General features: G+C 42.2%; 1 protein-coding gene across 5 annotated transcripts in view; it reads right to left on the reverse strand.

Annotated features, from left to right (window-relative positions):
• Window positions 1-4277: 4277 nt before the first annotated feature.
• Window positions 4278-21701, reverse strand: part of carmil2 (capping protein regulator and myosin 1 linker 2) — a 96590-nt gene continuing 79166 nt past the window's right edge. For 2 of the 5 annotated variants that reach the window (XM_078168269.1, XM_078168266.1), the window contains exons 37-41: window positions 19702-19964; window positions 16150-16285; window positions 14704-14793; window positions 11181-11303; window positions 4278-11078 (exon numbers count right to left, since the gene is read on the reverse strand). In XM_078168269.1, the coding sequence (XP_078024395.1) occupies window positions 10489-11078; window positions 11181-11303; window positions 14704-14793; window positions 16150-16285; window positions 19702-19964 (1202 nt within the window). In that variant the 3' untranslated portion in view covers window positions 4278-10488. The remainder of the gene's footprint in view (window positions 11079-11180; window positions 11304-14703; window positions 14794-16149; window positions 16286-19701; window positions 19965-21701) is intronic. The other 3 variants (XM_078168267.1, XM_078168268.1, XM_033635511.2) reach the window with 3 other exon arrangements.

A 21701-nucleotide genomic window follows, 5' to 3' on the forward strand; every position in this document is an offset into this window, starting at 1 on the left:
AACCTGCTTTACTGATAAGCTGATAACCCCCTATGTGGCTTGTTTACTTGGCTTGTGACATTTAATGCAGTGCATAGTCTGTTGAAAATGTGAATGCCCTGCACAATGGACAATACTTCAGCTTGGTTAGAAGTTTTAATGGTGAGACGTTCCTTCTCTACTGTGAAGTCACAACTTCAATCAGTCCTCTTCTCCTTTAACTGCAGTTCATATCCAGGCCAGATAATAATGTGTGACTAGGGCCCCGTTTAGACCTGGTACTAACATGCGTTTTTGGTGATCTGATCATAAGTGGACAGCGCTAAATATAAATCTAAATGGCCACCAAAACACATCGTGATACGATCACTCAAACCACTTGCCAAGGTGGTCTGGGACACATTTGACCACATATCTTTTGTGGAATGTGTTCTGATGCGTCCCCGACAAGGACTACGTCATTAGTGCAGGATGTAATGGTTGTTTTGGTGACAGTGGGCTAAAAGCTCTAAAACATACCCATGTTATGTTGAGTTGGACAAAGTGTTGCTTTACTCTCCCTTGTTATGCCCAGTTGAAGTAGATGTGTTGGATTCTGTTGACAGGCTTTAAGTCTAGTTGAAGATGAAGTCCAAGGACAATCTCATATATCAACACAGAGTGTATTTCCATCTGTACGCTGTGTCCTAGGCCTGCAGCGGTCTTGTCTTTCAGTATCATCCTACTGTACAGTATTTAACATGAGCCCAGCTCTAAGCCACCAACTGGGAGCTGCCTGGCTGCTCTTTGACACGACAAGCTCAAAAACTGGAACTATAATAATCCCAGTGGGAGGTATGACAGAAATGGAGCATAGTTAAGATTAAAACAATGGGAATCGTGTTGTGTGGAACATGCTGTGACTAAAACTAATATTGTGAGTGAAAACAATCAGAAAGAACATGAAGACAAATGTGAGAATTTACAGCTATTTTCTACATGAGCCATGTTACCTACAGTACCCACTGTGCCAGAAGCCTCTGACTCATCTGTTACTGTAAGAAACATCAAGTGAGGATTACACCGGTAGTGGGGCTAAATATGTAGTGTGTAGGAGAAAGGTAACGGGGTCATTAGAATCAAAGTGGCTTATCCTCTTGGGGGCATGGCTGTGCTCAGCTAAAGTCAATGCAAAATTAGGTAAATCTGTGCTTTAGATTATCCTCCAAGAATCACCACCTTAATGTGATGGAGAGGTTTGTATGTCCCTGTGGTCCTGAGAGTTGTGTTGTCAGGGGCAGTAGATTCTGGTAGGGTCTGAGCAAAGTGGTCTGGGGGAAGGGCCCAGACTAAGAGTGATTCAAAAACCCAATAGACCATTTCATTGCTATTCTGTTTCTAGAGCAACAGCTTTTGTAACCGTTTACTTCCTGTGAACTACTGCATTGACAAACATACCAGCAAGAAATACAAAGAGACCCATGCAGAATGTTTATATTGTCAAGTCTGAACAGTCTACATGAGTCAACCAGAGAGGAGATGTTGCACCTTGCCTGGAAAAGAGAAATAAAGGCCCACTCCTGGAGCCAGACCTGGTAGGGAAGCTCACCTGTGGTGTCAGGCCTTGACCCCTGGGGCTTGGCCAGGCATTGCCTGAAAAGTCTTCATGAAGCTGCCACCAATTGGACCCACACCTTGCAGGGATGGGTATTGGGGTCAAGTGCAGTGTAAACTTGGTGGAAGGCAAAGGTTGGGGCCTGGCAAGCTGACAACTGGCATCATAACCTGGGCGATGCTTTGTTATTGGACTACTGTCCTAGTCATGAATTGGTCATAACAAACACCATGTTTGAGCATGGAATGGTTTACAAGTGTACTTCAGTCAGACAGCTAACCTTTGAAATGTTTATTTCAATGGCAGAACATAGTCTGAGTTTAGTGTCCAGATTTTGGCCTCATCTCTCCCTGCAAATATGTTTACATGAGGAGCAATGATCAAATATGTTCCCCCTTTAGCCGAATCCTGCAGGTGCTAGGGTGGAGGTTGAGCTGATAGAGCAGGCAGCAATACTGATGCAGGGCAGCAGCTACACTGACAAGGTAGAAGGAGAGCTGGGAAATGTTTGCAGCTTAAACTGCCAGATTGGGAGGGTATGTTTTGTAGATGACATTGAGAGTGAGGTATGACGTGTGTGTGAATCAGTGCAGCTCGAGTTGACTGCCTGAACTAGCTTGCTGGGGTCGCTTCATTTGGTACCAGAACTTCTTAGGCCAAAGGTCGATGATCGACGACCATGATTTTCTTCTGCAGTTCTGACTGTCTGCTACAACCTGTTCCTGTCCTGTTTGGTGGTTGATCCAAACTAAACCGTGATGGATGTGCAGAGAACAGACTGGATTTTTCAGCAGCTTGTGCTGTTGTTGAGTTGTGGCTGGTTAAAGGTATATCTTCTGCTGGACTTTTTTTCCTGATAGTGTCAATGTTGGTTCTCCAATTTATGTCCTGAGGGATGGTTGACCTCAGAAATGTGAAGGATGCCACAGCAGACACAGTGTTGTTCAGTGGGGGATGAAGCAGATCACTGCTGTGTTGTCTGCAAACTTCAGGAGTTTGTGACAGACTGGTCTCCTGAGGTGCAGTCATTGGTGTGGAGGGAGAAGAGCAGTGGGGAGAGCACACAACACTGGGGCGCACCAGTGCAGATGGTCCAGATGCTGGAAGTGATTTTCCTCAGCCTAACTTGCTGCTTACAGGTTTATGATCCACCAACCGGTGGAGGCTGGGGTAGTGAGCTGGATTCAGTGTAAAGGATGTCTGGGATGCTAGTGTTGAACTCCAAGATGAAGGCCACAAACTGGATCCTTGTATATGTCCCCAGAGAGTCAAGGTATTGCAGGATGTAGTGCCGTTGACTGCATCATCCACTGACCTGTTTTCCTAGTGGGCAAACTGCAGGGTTCACGTGAGGTGCTTGTGATGTCCTTCAGATGGGTCAACACCAGTCTCTTGAGGGATTTTATGGCTTCATTATTCCATCACCTCCAGCGTGCACTGCAGCAAGGTGTGAAGTGGTCGGGATGAGAGTCAGAACCTCCAAGTCTGAGCACATGGTTCTCTGCTGAAAAAACAGTGGATTGGTTTGGGAGTGAGATACTGCCCCAAGTAAAAGAAGTAAGTATAATGATGAGGGTAAAATGGAGCGTGAGATAGACCGGCAGATCGGTGCAGCATCAACAGTGCTGCAGATATTGTGCCAGTCCTTTGTTGGAAGGCAAAGCTCTTGATTTACCAGTCAATCTATGCTCCAACCCTCACCTGTGGTCACAAACTTTGGGTAGTGATAGGAAGAATGATACTAGCAGCCAAAATGAGTTTCCTCTGCAGGGTTGCTGGGCTTAGCCTTAGAGATATGGTGACGTGCTCAGAAATCTGGATGGAGTTCAGAGTAGAGCCACTGCTTCTTCGTGTTGAAAGGGGACAGCTGAGGTGGTCTGGGTATCTGAACAGGATGTCTCCTGGGCACCTCCCTTTAGAGGTATCTGAGCATGTTCAACTGGTGGAAGATCTTGGGGTAGACCCAGAAGACACTGGATCTCCTCTGGCTTGGGAATGCCTGATGATCCCCCAGGAGGAGCTGGAAAATGTTACTGGGGAAAGGGGTGTTTGGAATGCCTTGCTTAGCCTGCTGCCCCCTTAATCCACACCTACATACGTGGATGATAATGGATGGATGGATGGATGGATGGATGGATGGATGGATGAATGGATGGCCTTAAGATCAGTGGTTCCCAACTGGTCCTTTCTTAACAGACTACAGTGGTTCACGGATGTGTTAAGTTTGTAAAAAAAAAAAAAAAATAACACTTCTGAAGTACAGTCAATTTCGGTCACAGAGCTTTTATTTTGAAGTATCAGTTTCCTGCTGTAGAGTGAGTGACTAATGGACAACTATTTGACAGAGACAGCAAACTAACTGGACAACATGACCAAACCCAAGAATGACGCTGAATATATAAAACTGTGTGGACCTTGAACTGACAATGACTAATGAAAAACCTGAACTCAGTTGGGAGCCACTGCTTTAGATTTTTTTTTTCTTCCAGTGTTGAATATATATCCACATGAAGAAACCTCCAAGACTCTTGACAATAAAATTTCCCCAGTTTTGTAATGCAGGTTTTTTGTTTTTAAAGTGAATGTAACCCTGCTGACATCATTATGACATCATCACAATTATTTTCTCAGACTTGACAAAGCTTCCCCAAAGAGACACAAGATATTAAATAACACACCCAAAATAAAAAAAGAGAGTACAAAATTATGACACAACTCATAATTTTAATAATTAACAAGTATAGTTATGGATTTACACTCTGTTCATAACTTTTTTGTTTGCTTTATGTAATTTTGTACATATTCTGTGCGTGCAAGGCAAAGATAAACATGACGGTAGAAAATAAATTCTCCCTTGGGATGAGATGGAGGCTCAGGTCGCTGACACCACAGGGAGCTGAACTGAGGTCTTACAAAACACACACCATTCTCCACAGCCACCCTGAGAGTTTGATAGACTGATTACACTCTGTTGCTATCTTACAATATCTGATCATATATTGGTCTTTTATGAGGATCTTATCTCGTTCTCCTGTGACATGATGGATATGGTTATTACACGCGTGGTTGTGTAATGAAATGACTGAACCTGAACTGATCTCAATGTCACACACTGAAGTGATTCCACGGAAATATGCAGAAACATGCAGAGCTTTAGTGTCCCATGTGTTAATCTGGAGATTCTTAAAGGTTTAATATGAAAACATCTTAACAAGGCAAGAGATATTTTTTTCACCTGGATAACATGATGGGACCAAGACATTGTGTAAAGGAAATGGATTTGACATCATTTTCTTTGTAAACAAATTGTGAGAAATTGGGCTAATTTCTTTAATTGTATTTTTTTCCCAAGATACTGGGAGCCACCTCACCTCTCTAAAGTTATTGCAGAATTTGTAAGAAAATATGGGAGGTATTGTTCGAAAAATCTATAAATATCTAATTACAGCAAAACCTTAAGCTTTATGTAGCTTAATCTTAGTCTGGTTCCAAACCTCCAAGTTGCCACCCAAATTTAAAATTTAAGTGACCAATTCAAAGGCTTTTCCTGATTGGATGTTTCCCCTACTGGATAAAAAATGAGCCAGTCAAGGCCTTTGTGAAAAGATGCGTCTGTTTTCAAACGTTGTAAATGCCACTGCTATGTGTCCTTTATGATGGCATAAATACAGCCAATAGATGCCACTAGAGGGAGCAGAGTCAAAGTTTCTGACAACGACAAACGAGGTGACGGTGGAGGAGGTCATAATATTATGCCTTGTAGGTGGTGGTCTGTGCAGCCATGATCTACATCCCGACATGTGAACAGAAAATTCTTTTCACTATATTACTGATTGGTTCCATTCCACCATTATTTAAATCAATTTCTTGACTGACTCCTACAATCACATCTGGCTTGAACTTTGCTACACTGCCTCACAATCTCCAGTGGTACTGCTCCTTTTTGTCTGTATCAGTAAGCTCTCAGAAAATTTGCACAAATACAGGCAAAATGAATGCAGAGTGTGGACTATAGGCTCCATACGTGTCCATATTTACCGTTGAGCATAAATTAGCCCTATGGATACGAGTGAAACAAAGCAGTACCAGCTGTGATTGTGGAGGCAGTGTAGCAAGTGAAATACAACTGTAGGAGATGGTGAAGACAATTTTTTGGCTTTGCCTTCATTTGACAGGACAGACTTAAGCATGATAGAGGAACAGAGCGGGGATGACATGCTGAAAAGGGCTGCAGGCTGGAATCGAATCCACGGATGCTACAGCAAGAACAATGCCTTTGTACATGGGATGACCGCTCTGACCACTGACCTACTGGGTGCCCCGATGAGGACATTTTCTAAAAATAAAAAGAATTCTCCGTTCACATGTTGCGGTGTATTTAAAGGGATAGTGCACCCAAAAATGAAAATTCAGCCATTATCTACTCACCCATATGCCGAGGGAGGCTCAGGTGAAGTTTTAGAGTCCTCAGATCCCTTGCGGAGATCTCAGGGGAGAGGGGGTAGCAACATAACTCCACCTAATGGTGCCCCAGATTCAAACGTCCAAAAACACATAATTGAAACCACAAAATATCTCCATACTGCTCGTCCATAGTGATCCAAGTGTCCTGAAGCCCCGACATAAAAAGTTGTTTGGAAAAACATAATTTGAAGTCTGTTTTTAGCCTCATTGTAGCTCTAACTGCCTCTCTGTGCACGTGCACATGCTCACGTGAGTGCGGCTAAAAACAGACTTCAAATGACGTTTTTCCAAACAGCTTTTTATGTCGGGGCTTCAGGACACTTGGATCACTACGGACGAGTAGTATGGAGATTTTTGTGGTTTCAATTATGTGTTTTTGGTGTCTTTTATGTGTTTTTGGGCGCCATAAGCCTCCATTAGGTGGAGTTATGTTGCTACACCCTCTCCCCAGGGATCTCCACAAGGGATGTGAGGACTCTAAAACTTCACCTGAGCCTCCCTCGGCATATGGGTGAGTAGATAATGGGTGAATTTTCTTTTTTGGGTGCACTATCCCTTTAATGGCCTCACAGTTCTCCACCCTCTACAACACTGCCTCTGTTTATGGGTACATTATTACAACCTCCTCCAACGACCTCCTCCAACGTCACCATATTTGTTGCGTAAAACTTTTGACTCTGCCCTTTAGTGCCATCTCTTGGCTGTATCTATGCCATCATACAGGACACACGGAAGTAAGAGAGCAGTGACATTTACATTTGCAAGGGACAAATCTATTTTGTACGTTAAGTATAAATGCGCCTTAACTGTGCCATGATCGGCAAAATCTAAACAAATACGGTGACCAGACTGGATGAAAGTGATGCAGCTTTCAAGACTTTAGTAAATGGACCCTGAAAAAACAACTCTTAAATAAGAACATTAAACAGGAGGCATTTCCTCAAAGGAAAGGTATTCATGCTGTTCTACCTGTTGGTTTTCACAAACCTTGAATTTTACAGTTGGCCCCTCTGGTACATGAGGAGATGGTATTCAAAGTGTATTGTTGGACAAGGACTATGCACTACTGAGGTCCTGCAGTGACGGAAGCAATGGATCTGGGGTGTCATTTATATAGCAATGCAAAGGACACCTGTTTATATGCCTAAAAATAGCAAAACATACCCACAGCTGAATCTAGTGACTTAGAGATGAACCTCCTGTACACTGATGAAGTAATGAAAAAGAGAAAAAAAACTACATTATGAAAAAATATGTGCAGCTGCTGATGTGCCTTCTCTTGATGACTTCATCCCACACAATGTGCTTCTTAGTCAGTAAATGACAAACATACATACATCCTGCATCATGCTTCATTTGGCTATAGATAGCATAGTGTACGTTGCCTATGAAAATATTATGTTGTAATACCTGTATATTGATCAGTAAGTATGGAAGCGTATTGCAGCCATACCAGAAAAAACACTGATCATTATCAGGTAATAACATAAAAAGTTTCCTGTTATAACAAGGTGTTTTTCACAATTTTTTTTTACAAGATATTGTCAAGGTATAACTAGAAACTTTACTTTAAAAAAGAGATTTTTTTATGATAACTATACTATTTCTCTTGTTATCATGTAAAATGAAAACAGCTAAATTGAGCAAATGCATCCAAAAATAGTATGAGCACAATAAACTCTAACTTCAAACTCACTGCATAAAGGTATCAAGCCTTGTGAACTCTTTGGAGCTCACAAAACCCATTATGGTCCCTTCTTATGAAGTAACTTTATCTCCCTGAGCATGGTACTTTTATTTCCTGATATCTATAAATCTCACTGATGTTAATTAAAAAGGAAACAAGGTAACTGAAATATGAATTTGGTACTGTGCTTCTTCTATTTGTACAGTTTACACAATGAGTGTCTGGCATAGTGAAAAACTAATCTAATGTAAAACTAGCTTCCTCAGCAGTCGGTTTATGCTAACAGGACAAAAAGCTTATTTCTGCCTCTTGTATGGCAGCTGTTAGGGACTGTGACCTAAACTGCAGGACCTCAGTAGTAGTAAGAAGTTATATGAACATGACTGTTATGTTGCAAAACAGATCAATACAACCTAACTGATATTTGCTAATGTTAACACAGCATTGAATGGATGGATGTCACAGTGACTGGTTTGGGGCAAAAAACCTCCCTCCCACAAAGCTAACAAAAGTCAGTCAGAGTCACAAAATGGCAATTCAATACAAATATCAGGACAATTGGGGGGGAATAAGCAGATGATTAAGAGGGATTTAAAAGTGGAATTTAAAACATCATGCAAACAAAATTTTGAGTCATTATGATTTAAACATCAAAAAAAATCCCCAATTAAAAAATCAATGGGAGCAAATGAGCTAAATCAGCTAAGTCACAATGAAACGTGTCAATGTAACTGAAGAGGTCTTTTTCCTGAAACTCGGTCATATTCTGGAAAAAATCAAGAAGGCAAAGTGAATCACAGAATCATAAAGTACATTGTGGGCCTTGTAACCCCTTATCAAATCATAATGATGACATGTATAAGCAGGTGATATAAATGTGTGTCTTTGACATGATGTGTTGAAACCTAATGTGTTAATGAACTACACTCACATTTTTTAAATGAGCCATCCTTTTGTGGAGAGCGAACAATAAAGATTTCACAACCACCTAGCTGATGCTCCTGTCAATTCACTCATTTAGCTGTGGCTAGCTGTGTCCCATTTCAGGCCTTCTTAAAGGCATAAACTATACTGAGTTTTAAAGGTGTGTTCAGACTCAGTGCAACTGTTTCACCCCCAATGTTGGGAATGAAACAGTTGCATATTAGTCACTGCAAAGATGCAAGTGGATGCAGATTCACCCTGAGTGGTGTGAACTGAGACAGTAAGTTAAAGGAGCAGTGTGTAAGATTTAGGGGGATTTAGGAGCATTTGGCAGTGAGGACTGTAGATTTCAACCAGCTGAAAGTTATCCTGGTTAGGATTCCTTTTTTTTTTTTTTTTACTGGTAAAAACACTGAATAAAGTATTTCAAAAGTCCGGTTTTAGTCAGAATAACAGAATAAATCGATTTTCTCTAATGTCACGTAAACGTGCTGACTATACAAATCAGTGTTTCTCTGATGCTGCTGGGCGCAGATGGGCTTCTAACCACGGTGGCCAACACCAAAATGCAAAAACGTAAAGCATGAATGGCCCTATCAAGAGCCGGTGTTAAGTTTTTCTGTTATGGGCTATTACATGAGCCAGTAATTTGTGCATAACCCACATATTTTGGAAGGCTGCTATCACGTGACCAATGTGCTGATGCTAGTAAACAAGGAAGCGGTCCCAGGCAGTCTATGAGGAGGCAGGTTGGGGCAGCAGATGTGTCACAAAACACTGGACTTTCCCCAGGAGACTGGTGTTCGGAACTGTGTAAACTCATTTTATGTTATGTCCTCACCATGTTTCTTCTCTTAACCCTAACCACAGTAACACTGATTGCCTCTTAACTTTATGTAATTACATAACTGTACATTAAGAATGTAACGTCATTCGTGGGGCGCTGAGTCGCAGGATATCATACTAACCATACTATGAGGATACGATAACTGTAGAAACATGGCGGTGCAACATGGCGATCTCTATAAACAAGGATGCATTCCCTATAAAAATGGCTCATTCTAAATGAATGAAAACACAATTATTCTTATTTTCAGGTGAATACACAGTAAAGTAAACATAACTATTATTTTATATTCCATTTCTGCCAATATATCCCCTTTATCCTACACACTGGACCTTTAAATGAGTTCAACATGTTTCAACTTGAGTGAAAAGTTACTGCTTCACCTGCAGCTTTACGGTGCTAGTTCATCGCTGCACAGAGACGAGAATATAGTTATAATAAAATTCCTGGATATTTCTGACATCAGTTAGATGACAGTCAGCACACTAAGACACACTCTGCAGACACACGGTATGTTGCTAGCTAGCCACAGCTGACATCTGTACATTTGCTGTTTAATAAGCACCAACCGCAATAGCAACCCAGCGGTCAGATTCATACCAATAATGCGTGCCTCACACAAACTGAAACAGATGCTGCAATTCAGTACTCAACTCATAGAGATAAAAAAAACAACATTTAAAAGAACATTTATTTTCAGACCACAACAAAACCGTTTGTGCAGTCTGTATTTATTCACCTCTGACAGCCAGTATAGCAACTGCACAGATGTTAGCGGTCAGCTAGCACCAGCTGCATACTCTGCATTTAGTTCTCAGACTTTCCACACCCCTGACTTGGGACACAGCAGCTGTTTTCTACAGGAGGGTACAACATTCATGCTCTTTTCAGACCTCATTACCCTCCCAGCTCCTGATCTCAATGATGTCACAGACCCCTAACTCCCCTCCATCCCAGGTGCATCTTTTCTCCTCAGGTAAGTCAGTGTGTGTGTTATTCAGACAGAGGGGGCTCAGTTCTTTGGTCTGCTGGCTCTGCCTTCGTTGTGTGCTGTTTAGAGACCGCCTCTCCTCTTTCCTGTGTGCTGTTTCTCACATCCACTGTGGCTGGCACTGTGCCGGGGCTCTTCTTCTTGTGGGACAGAGAGCTCAACTGGGGGTTTTCTGGTGATTCAGATGTAGCTGGGATTGTGCTGGGGGTCTTTTCTTGGGGTGGTGGGGACACCAGCAGTTTTTCTAGAGTTTGGGGCAAAGCTGAGGCTGTGTTGGGGCTCTTCTTCTCAGATGTGGGGGTTACAGGGGGCCTCTCCAGGGTTTGGGTTAGTACCGGAGGCCTCTCCAGGATGGAAGGGGCTTTGTCAAGGGCTGCAGTTGGACTGACAAGTCGGGGTACTGATGTTTCTAGTTGAGCCTGAGCTTTAGAGGAGGGACATCCTGAGCCTGGGGTTTCCTCCTCTGCTGGAGGGGGATGCTTGGTTTCAGCTAATGTCCCTTCACAGCCGGTCCTTCCCCCCTCGGCCTTCAGCTCCTCCTTCTGAGTGGCCTCCTTCTTTTGCTCAGTTGTCTGTTTCCCTGTGTCAGTGGCTGGGTGGATGAGGAACATACAGACAGATGTGTTTAGATCGCAGAAAGACAGAATCAAAGGATATGATAATCAGAGATTGAAGTTAAGACAGTGATAAACACCTCTCTCACCCTTCTGAGCTCTTTGTACTTCCCCCCCACTAGATGGATCTTCAGTGCAGGTGGGCAGGTCCCCTCTGTTGCCCCGGAAACGGATGGGTGACCTCTGTAACACTGCCTTCAGCTCTGAGAGAGAAGGAGACAGAGTGGCTTAAGAGCATGTGTGAAAACAACCTCTAAATGCCAACCATACATTAGAAGACACAGTTAGTGGATTCAGCCAAAACAGTCCATGTAAAATATGTGTTTTTTAGTTGCTGGTTCCCAACATGGCCGTCAGTGCCCCCCTCCATAAATGGAGCTATTTAGCGTAGTTTCGGTCGGGTTGGACACAGCGGAAGTCAGCAAACCAGAATACAGCACCTGGAGGTGGAAGTAAGTCTGCACGCCCACAGCGGCCCGCAGCCATTAAACCACAGAAGAAGACGGAGCCGTGTTTACGAGTAGGATTTAAGAAACAGGCTAAATGACATGATGTTGCACATTCATTTTTCCCTGTTAAAGGTTTTTTTTGGGGGGAGTTTTTCCTTATCCGCAGCAAGGGTCCTGAGGACAGAGGGATATTGTATGCTGTAAAGCCCCGTGAGGCAAATTGTGATTTGTGATATTGGGCTTTATAAATAAAATTGATTGAATTGATTGATTGATTCTTGGACAGTAGGTGGTGGTATGCACCTGGAAGTTGTGTGCGATCCGCCAATAAATTGAGAGAAGAAGAAGAGCTGTGTTTACAGAGAGTGTTCTTCAAGTAAGCGGTACGCAACAGGCATTGCTGAACACATAACAGTTTTACCAGATGTATCTATAAGGACTTGGTTGTACTTTCGATGTCATGGCGGATAAAGAAGGAGCACCATCTAAAAGAAAAAGAACAGAAGAACAGAAGAAGGCTAAACGAGACAGTGATAGGGCTCAAGCCCAAACGCGTGTAAACCTCGGTTGGGCATTCACCAAGTGGAGAGAGCTGAGAGATTTGAAAGGTTTTAAAACTGATCCTGAGTTGGCCCTTTTCCCAATCGACAGGTATGTAATTTTTGTTTTTATTTAGAGAATATACTGCAACTTGTTAGACATTGTTTTACTTCAATATATGATGACATGGAAGTTATAAGCAAGCTAGTCTCGCTCACCAGACCCTTCTCAAGAAAAGAAAGGTCTGGCTGGGCCGACTCTCACTTTAAGATTGGAGAAAAAAACGCCCCGGCTGCTTGTATTTCTTTCAACCAATCACAATCGTTCTGGACGGTGCCACAGCAACGGTGCGCTTGCAAAAATATTGCCGGGTTTTGGTGTAACACACCCACAAAAATATCACCTACAGGACGCGAACCATGGCAGAAAAATGGCTACATCCCCGCAAGATCAAACACCGCAAAAGTTAGTAAAGGACGTGTTGAAAACGGTTGAAAACTGCTACACAACCAGAGGCAGTAGGGCGGGACTTCAGCGGGTGGCTTGTTCCGCCCAATGAGAGGCTGATCTATGCAGTGAACTTCCGCCCACTCAGACTATAAGCAAGCTAAATGTAATGTTAGCTGATGTGAACCGCTTTTGTCTAGTAACGTTACAACAAACGCCACAAAATTATCTGTGACTGTGACCATGAACACAAATACAGCAGGCAGTTGTCCTCAGTTTATAAGAAATTCAGAGCTACACCAGAACATTTATAATTTTTCTCTCGCTCTCCAAAACAAATGCATGTTCGTCAATTGCCGGTTGCAGTCGAGATTTTACGACACCAGGCTCTGGGTGTCATACCGCTTCGACCAAGGGGGGCACTATAATCAACGAAAATGTAAAGTTCCACACAGCTGCTTTAAAAAATGTTTATGGTCACTGGTGAAAAGAGATTCAGAAAAGGTTCAAAAGTGAAAGTTTTTTTCACCAAGTATTTGAAGACGTTGATTGAACGTTCACATGTTGTTGTTATGCAAAACAGTGTGCAAGTAATACTCTATAGTCATTTTGGAGCCTAACTAAGAAATCACATCCAAATTTCTCAGTTGAAAGCTAATATTGCAAATCCAGGTGAAATATGTACCAAATGTATCCATTCAATCAACGTCTTCAAACAGTCGGTGAAAATACTTTCACTTTTGAAGACTTGTGTTTATTTTGTCAGCTCCTTCTCCTTGCTCCGTGAGCCCTAGTGGTCTGCATGACATCCATATCATCACAGTTGAAGCTCTACCGACCAAGTACTTGCGCATGCACCTTACAGCAGTAAGCAAAAGTTCTTATTTTACATGAATGATGTAGAATGTACAGGTCTGAAATTAAAAATGTCCTGAAAGCTTTGTGTTGGAAGCACACACTCTATATAGTTCCATATTTATGACATGTTAATGAAAAATTAAATGCATTGAAATTATGTCTTTGTGTCGACTACATTGGACCTACCAGAGCAATATGAATTTGGAGAGATACCTTCACAGACTACTCAATATTGTCTCTGTTTTGATCTACAACTGGGCCACCACTACACTACCGTGCCGCCCTGGAACAGATCAGTATATTTGTAAAGTCGCCGTTGCTGGCGTATGTCGCTGCCAGGGTAAAAAGATGTTTGCAAATCAACTCTGAAACTCTGAAATTGAATCAGCATTGGATATGACAGTCCTCTGAGACAGAGTCTGAGCTTTTCTGAGGTGCGTTCACAAGTTGTTTTATTCAATGTAGATCTTAATAACAATTCACCAAAACAACAGCATGATCCAAGTCTTCCTCAAAACGTGACATTTTCAGCTTTAAGTTGTTAGCTTGGAGGTTGCTGTTGTTGTTTTCCGTAGCGAAGGAGATTTGTAAATGGTAACATGCAGGTGGCGAAAGGAAGGAAGAATGCGGCACAATGGCTTGTTTAGTTCTTTTTTCAGATTACTATTCATTTCTCTAGAAAACCTATGACACAACAAAGTTGCTTATTACTGCTCCTGATGTCACCATGTAAAAACTACTGTTGACCATTGGCCCATTATCAGCCTAGACAATGTCATGTTGTAGGCCCTTATGAGTAATTTATGATAAGTATATTAAAGTTGACATAGAAGTCTCCAGAGAACCTGGTCCAATTAAACCCTAAGGACCTGACCACATGAACAGGATCTCATCTCCAGACATTCCAGTGTACCTTGAGCCTTTCCCCAGTTGCCCAGCTGCATTGCTTCTTCATGATCCTCTTTGCATTCATTACCAAAAACAGTAAATTAACCGTCTAGGTTTCTGCTGTAGTCAATGTGGAGCAGTTCTTAGTGGGCATTCTTCAAACTTGAATCTTGTAGCAGAAAACTAAGCTCATAAATGTAGTCTGTTTCTGTCAGGCTTACTGAGCTTCAGCTGTCAAATGTATAGTAGTTGTTTATCACTGCTACACATTTATTATATTTATTTATCTATCATCAACCTTTCACAGACTGTGGTCTTACACAGTTTTTATATTCCTTACCTTACTCTTAGTGCTTTTCGTATTCAGTGTTACCAGTATTTTTTAATGTCTTCATTTAACACTTTGTTAAAGAAGTCTTACCTTGTGTCAGGCCTGGAGCGTCCTCATGGACGGACACAGCTCTGCGTTGTGGGAGGGGCTTCAGGTGTTGCCGTGGCTTAGGAAGACTCTCTGAAAGTATGCAAATGAATGCACACACACACACACACACGCACACACACACACACACACACACACACACACAGACTTACTTAAGTTGATACTTAATGTTAAACTTGCCGAACTGAATTTTACAATACAGAAGGTGTAATATGATAAATCTAATCTGTCAATTTCACCGTACAAACTAAAAAGAGAGAATGAGAGAGAGAGAGACACCCTGAACCCTGAAATGATGGCTCATACATTTTTTATATCATATTGTAACATTTCTAGCTGTTATAGATTACAAGTACCTCGGCATCATGCTTGACCACAAGCTTATATGGGATCTGTAGACTGACCTCATAAGCACTAAGGCACAACAAAGGATGTACTTTCTAAAGAAATTGTTATCTTTTAATGTCCACAATCAAATGCTCAGAATGTTTTATTGTGCTTTTATTTAAAGTGTTTTATCCTTCTGCATCATCTGCTGGTTTGGTGATGCTACAGAGGCACAGAAGTCAGAAGAACTGCTACAACCATTAGTAAACTAGGGATTATTTGACCAAGTATGGAATGCATCTATAGAGACAGAATGATGAGAAAGGCAAACAACATTGTGGGTGACCAGAGGCCACCCGTTGCCTCCTCACTGAATCTATTGCTGTCAGGGCGACAATATTGCCCCCTCTGTTCACTAAAAATAGAGCTAAGTTTTAATTTGTTCCACAAACCATTATGTTTGTGAACGGCTAATGTACTAGCACCTTATCCCACGCACTGTGGCCTCTCTGTCCCAGTCACAGGTGGTCTGGTCTGCCCTCCTCCTTCTAGTATATGTATGTGCATGTGATCGAGTACGTCTGCTATGTCTACATATGTCTAAGGATGATTTTTGTATGTGTATCGGTAACTGTCATGACACTAGTATGGGTATATCTATGGTGACTTTGTGAGGTTATGATTATGCTGCAGTCCAATTTTTATTATTGTGATTAATCTTATGTAAATGTACATTTAAATGTTACATGTTAGTGCAACCAAACCTGAATGAATGCAATGTTACTGAGTAAAATATAGATTTATCTGCCTGTACATTTTCATCACTTCCTAGGTGCTTTTACAGCATTTCACACCTTTACTAATGTGACTCTCACATGTTTCACATGTGACTTTGATGTCTGTCATGTTACATCAGGGTGATAATGACCCAGAGATGTTAACTGCGTGGCTGTTAGCATGGTGAAGGTACAGATTGCCATGAGCCTCCTCTACCTGAACCACATCTGATTTCTCATGGAAGCTCATAGCCCTTAAGTAATAAATCAGCCCAAGTCTAAGATGGATGAATGAACTGGTTTGAATGAGATTATCCAGACGTACCGTCGGTCACTGATTGTGCTTTCTCAGAGCGATCCTGTGTGCTGGGACCCCTCCATGGAGATGGGCCTGGAGGAAGCAGTTCTTTCCTGGAGGACGGGGCTGAGGCTGCACTCCAAGGCCGCTCCTGGCTTTCAATCTAGGGATGAAGATCAGAGAGTGCTCAGTGGGCTGTGACATGAACAACATGACTGTTATGTCAGGACTGAGCATATGGATGCAGAGAGCAATTGTGCCAATATGGAAATGAGCAGAGTCAAATCCAACGACGCGCGCAAAAAATCCTCGCTTCATGAATTATTCAACTTTATGATCACTTTGGAGGTTGTAGTTTGTGCTGCTGTTGACTTGTATTGTGTGTGTGAGGTGTTTCTAACATTTACTCTACCCTCACTGATATCAATGGGGTGGACAAAACATTAAATTCAACATCTAGCTGTACCTAATAAACTGAAAACAGAGTGTATTTATTTCTACTTTTATTTCACTTTTGACAGAAAGTTTTCATTGTTTCTCCCACAACTGGAAATGACTGTGAAACAGCAGTTACAGCATCAAGAAACAGTAAAACTCTCCAGTGATAGTCCAACTCTTTAAATAGTTAAAAAACTGGGTTAGCAGCTCTTCAATTACATTAGAAAACTAGAAATACTGCTAATAAGTTGCAGTTACATTTTACATTCATATCTGTGAAAACAGGGATGCTTCACACACATCTCCCCCCCGACAGCATTGAAGATCTATACAATCAGCACAGTTTCAAGATTAGCGTCACCAATTCAGTTCCTGACCAAATGTCTCCCCTTCTGTTCCTGAGATATGACATTGAGTAATGGCCAGAAAAATGTTTTTGCAGAACATTATGATGTCACAGTGAAGCTGACCTTTGATCTCTGGATATAAAATGTCATCGTTTTATCATTTTATTCTATTAGACATATGAGAAATTTTGTCATAATCAGTGTATGAGTTCTTGCAGTTTGGCCAAACACATGTTTTGTGAGGTCTCAGTGACCTTGACTTTTGATCTTCAACCACCAAGTGGACATTTCTGTTGAATTTGAAAAAGTTCCGTCAAGGCATTCTTGAGATATCGTGTTCATGAGAATGGGACATATGTATGTACCAGTGGCGGCTGCTGGTCTTTCAAACAGGGGAAGCTCACTTTAAGTTTACATCATAAAATTTGTCATATTGTAGCGAGGCAGTAACTTATAAAAGGAACATTTAATTGAAGCCATTTTTCAACCACAGTCATGCTATAGAACCACACCTATAAAACACACCTCAAAGATTTTCAGATGGGTTTAAACACCTGAACTGTACTGTACAAATGGTGAAAATGAGCTTTATGGCTTATGGAAATAAGGAACTCTGGACGACACTCTGTCAGAAGACTGCACTCGCAAATATTCGCATAGGACTGAGCTCGAAATGCAACGATGACAGGGTGTATGTCCAAAGCGCTGTCAATCACAAAGGGGTTCCGCCTTTTAGACCAATCCTCCAATCATCATGCATACACTGAGCGTCATCTCCCGCCTACTGCTCCATTAGGTCCCAGGGAAGCTGAGCCTCCCTGGAAGTGTCGCATTTATCCAATAACCGTCTCACTTTGCTGCATGAAAAAAACCTGCTCAGCGCTGTCTCAGGAATGCTTGGAGGCTCCGCGTCCACTGTGCTGACACGAGAATGTATGACAGAGAGGTCACGTTTGAAAACTGGTGGTAAACGGCTGACGTTTGAACATCATAGTCATGATGTTAAACGCATCCTAGCACACGTTTAATGCAATGTAAATTCTTATTTTAATGTAAATTCAATAGTGCATATTTGACCATTTCTTCTATGAAATATTAGGGGAGGTTCAGCCTCCCTTGTTGTCTCAGAGCAAGACAACCCTTAAACATAATGCCTTTGGTCACAGATATTGCAGGTGCAGAGGCATGAAAAGATAACTGATACTTACAACATTTTATTGACTGTTATTTACTGTTCAAACTGATTTTCTCATGTGGTGCAACAGAGGGCTCCACTCTGTGTATCACACTACTGTGAGCTGCACAATCTTTCTCTAAGTATCATATCAAAAATCATGAGGTGCTGGTGAGGTTTTTTTTTCAGAACTAATGTCAGTCATTAATCTGTGTTTTTACTGAGGGAGCAGTGGTCCAGTATTTTAATCTTACATTTCCAGTCTCTTCATGTTGCTTTGTGCACAAACACACGCGGTGAGGTAGGTGTTGCCTAAAATGTCTATAGACTGTTGCTGATGATGTCATAAAAAGATCCCTTTTAGTTACATTAATATGCTAGTTACCCTGTGGATTATACAACACTTCTCTGTGCCACCAGTAACTCTGGCTTAAACATGACTGCCTACCTGTGACCTGTACTAGTGCAGTTCCCAATTTTTATCCACAATACAAACAAATTATGTTTCTATATTCATATTTACCTTTTTAATTATATGTTTTCACCTCTTCCACTCTATCCCTCTCTACCATAGACCCATTTTGTCTTATACAGGCAGGGAATCTTTAGGGGTTGACAGCAGGTCAACAGTCAATGCAGTGTTTCCCCTGCCAATGTACAGTTCAATGTGCAGTTCAAGTAATTGTTGAGTTGTTATATTGACTACTGTCATTAAAAGAAACCCATGAATACCATGATTCCTTTAAGTGTTTGTGTCGGTGTCTGTCTGGCCTGAATTGCTGTTTTGTATTAATGGATGGCTAACACCACTATTGTGGAAACTGCTGAGAGACCCCCTTATTGTCCACATACCTATGAAAGCCATCCATCCCCTGAAAGCTCAAGGTCTCTAGTTTGTGGCTGTAAAGGTTCATGAGGGTGTAATTATCCTAGAGGTCACCATAGGTCATTTATACAGTGATGTCCGTTTAAAAAAAATGGTGTCACTACAGTAAAATGGCTTCTATGGGGACTAACATCATCACACATAATACAATTGGGCTCATTTAATTCACAAATTGTTTAGCTTTCCAGTCATACCTGATTAATACAATTCCAACACTTTTCAGGAACCAGGTAAAAATAACACTTTTATACTGCATGCAAAACACTGCACGGGATTAGCATAAAATGGGCATGTCTGTAAAGGGGAAACTTGTGGGTACCCATAGGCCCCATTTTTATTCAGATATGTTGAAGTGAGATGTCAACAGACCCCTGTGAAAATGGCCATGCAGGTTTTTCCCTCACCAAAAATGAATTATTTAACTGCATTCCCAACAAGCTATTTTCTCGCCAGCTTTAAAACTCAGCCTGTTATAGCCGCTGAAAGAGAGTAATGTTGGCTGAGGACGCAGGCGTCCCAGCAGAGTAGAAGAGGTTTAACTATATGACTAGCTGTATAATGTTTCAACTGTTTTCACTGACACTGTCACATATTCATGAGCTTTGAAGCATTTTTCTCTGCAGTGTTATTTGTTTATAACAAACATTTGAGATGAATATTAAAAAAGAAATATATAGCTTTGCCACTGGGCATGAAGTTTTACGTCTAAATGTTGGGACTGAGCGCTGTATCACCTGTCCTGTGGTCTCCCCTGGCCTGCCATCATGAGTGTGTGCTCGGAGCTGGACTCTTTCTGCAGAGCTGCTGGAGGGAGGAGCAGAGGAGAGACGAACTCCTCCTCCTGCAGGAGAAGCCGGGGTGGGGATGGGAGGCTTGGCTGCAATAGCAGGTTTGGGTGGCAGGGGGCCAATGGGGCGCTCGGGGAGGGCAGGTTTTGGGTGAAGGGGAGGCTCTGGTCGGATGGGATCCAGCGCTCTCATAGGATGCCTGGGATCTGCTGGGGAGAGAGGGTGCGAGAGACTGTAAATCACTAGTGGACACTCTGTAAATGATGCAGGTTGGTCCAGTCTGTGACTCCAGGTTGGATAGATATAGTTGGACAGATGTAGCACGGCAGCAGAGACCCTCCTGAGTTCTCTCATCAGAGGCCCAGAGATGACTGTGGGCATCTGTGGTGGGTAGAGCAGGTCATTCTCTAATCAGATGATGGACCTACACTTGATAAATCGACCTGCACAGCACCTGTATAGTGCCTTTCTAGTCATCTGACCACTCAAAGCGCTTTTTACACTACAAGTCACATTCATCCATTCACACACACATTCACACACTGGTGGCCAAGGCTACCATACAAGGTGCCACCTGCTACTCAGTTTTAAACACACTCACATGCTGATGGAACAGCCAGTGGGAGCAATTTGGGGTTCAGTATCTCGCTCAAGGATACAGACTGGAGGAGCTGGGAATCAAACCGTTGATCTTCCAATTAGTGGACCACCCGCTCTACCTCTGAGTCACAGCCGACCCCTGATCAGTGGTAGACATGTAGTGGTGACATGTGGTGACATGTAGTGTAAAAGTGCTTTGAGTGGTTGGAAGACAAGAAAGGCGTTATACAAGCGCAGTCCATTTACGTCGCCACACAGCCCAGGTCAGGGGCCTGCTGATGATGTTATTGGCTCTTTCCTGTGTCACTCTAAGACAAAAATGTGTTGTAAATTACAGTGACTAAAACCAACATTAAACAGGTTAATATATTGTACATTCCAATACTGTATGTGCAACATGTCAAAATTTTGTTGTCTTTTTTAATTCATTCTTCGAGTGTCATACAGCGTTCATGGAAACATGCCGATAAAGATGAATTATTGCCAATAAAACCTTGTGGTGGTTTTTCCCCATAAACCTCTTAAGCCTTAAAGGAAAACTCTGATGTTATTCCATATTTTTTATATTGTCAACAAATCCCATGAAAAGACCAAATCAACAACGTGTTAGTTTGTCTCCAAAAACCTTTTGACCTCCTGTCCGCAGTTCTCAGCTCCGTTAAGCCCACCGGTCCCGACTGAAGGCTTTAAGAACACCCTGCACATATACAGTTTTGGTATAAAAAGGGGTTCTGTAATTTCCTTAAATAGCTTGGAAAAATAAACAGTGTGCACTGTTCTAAAATGGTTTTGTCTCATTGTGAATCATTGGTCTGAACTGGGCTTTGTGTGCAATGTCTCTTTTGCTTCCGTGATGCGAGGATGCTGTCTAAAATCACACACTGGAGCAACATGATGCTGCTGTTGTTTGTTTTTGCAAAGGCGGCATAACGATCTCTAACATACGATCTCTGTGTAAAAAATGCCAATGTGACACACAGCTGAAACACATTGTAACATGTGGCTAATGCTGTGAAACAGTCACAGTTGTCAGGATTCGGCCGAGCCTTTGTTTTTTCCCTGTGTTTTCCCTCCCCTTGAGCTATGTGTTTGTGTTGTCTTGTTCTCCCTGTCTGTCATCCCCAGGGCTGGGTGCGGCCACCGGTCTCCTGCTCTCACTCCCCTGCACACCTCCAAAGCATCAGCCTGATTACTTCTCATCTCCACTTCATGCAGTATAAAACCCGGCTTCACGTTCCACTCTTCGCCAGTTTGTTGTTTCAACTTTAGTGGTAATGCTCTTGGCCTCATTAATCTTTGCTCTTGTGGTTTTTTGGATCTTTGACTGGTTTCGGATTTATGCTCGT

Source organism: Epinephelus lanceolatus, chromosome 5 (assembly GCF_041903045.1).
Source record: "Epinephelus lanceolatus isolate andai-2023 chromosome 5, ASM4190304v1, whole genome shotgun sequence".
Taxonomy (NCBI): domain Eukaryota; kingdom Metazoa; phylum Chordata; class Actinopteri; order Perciformes; family Serranidae; genus Epinephelus; species Epinephelus lanceolatus.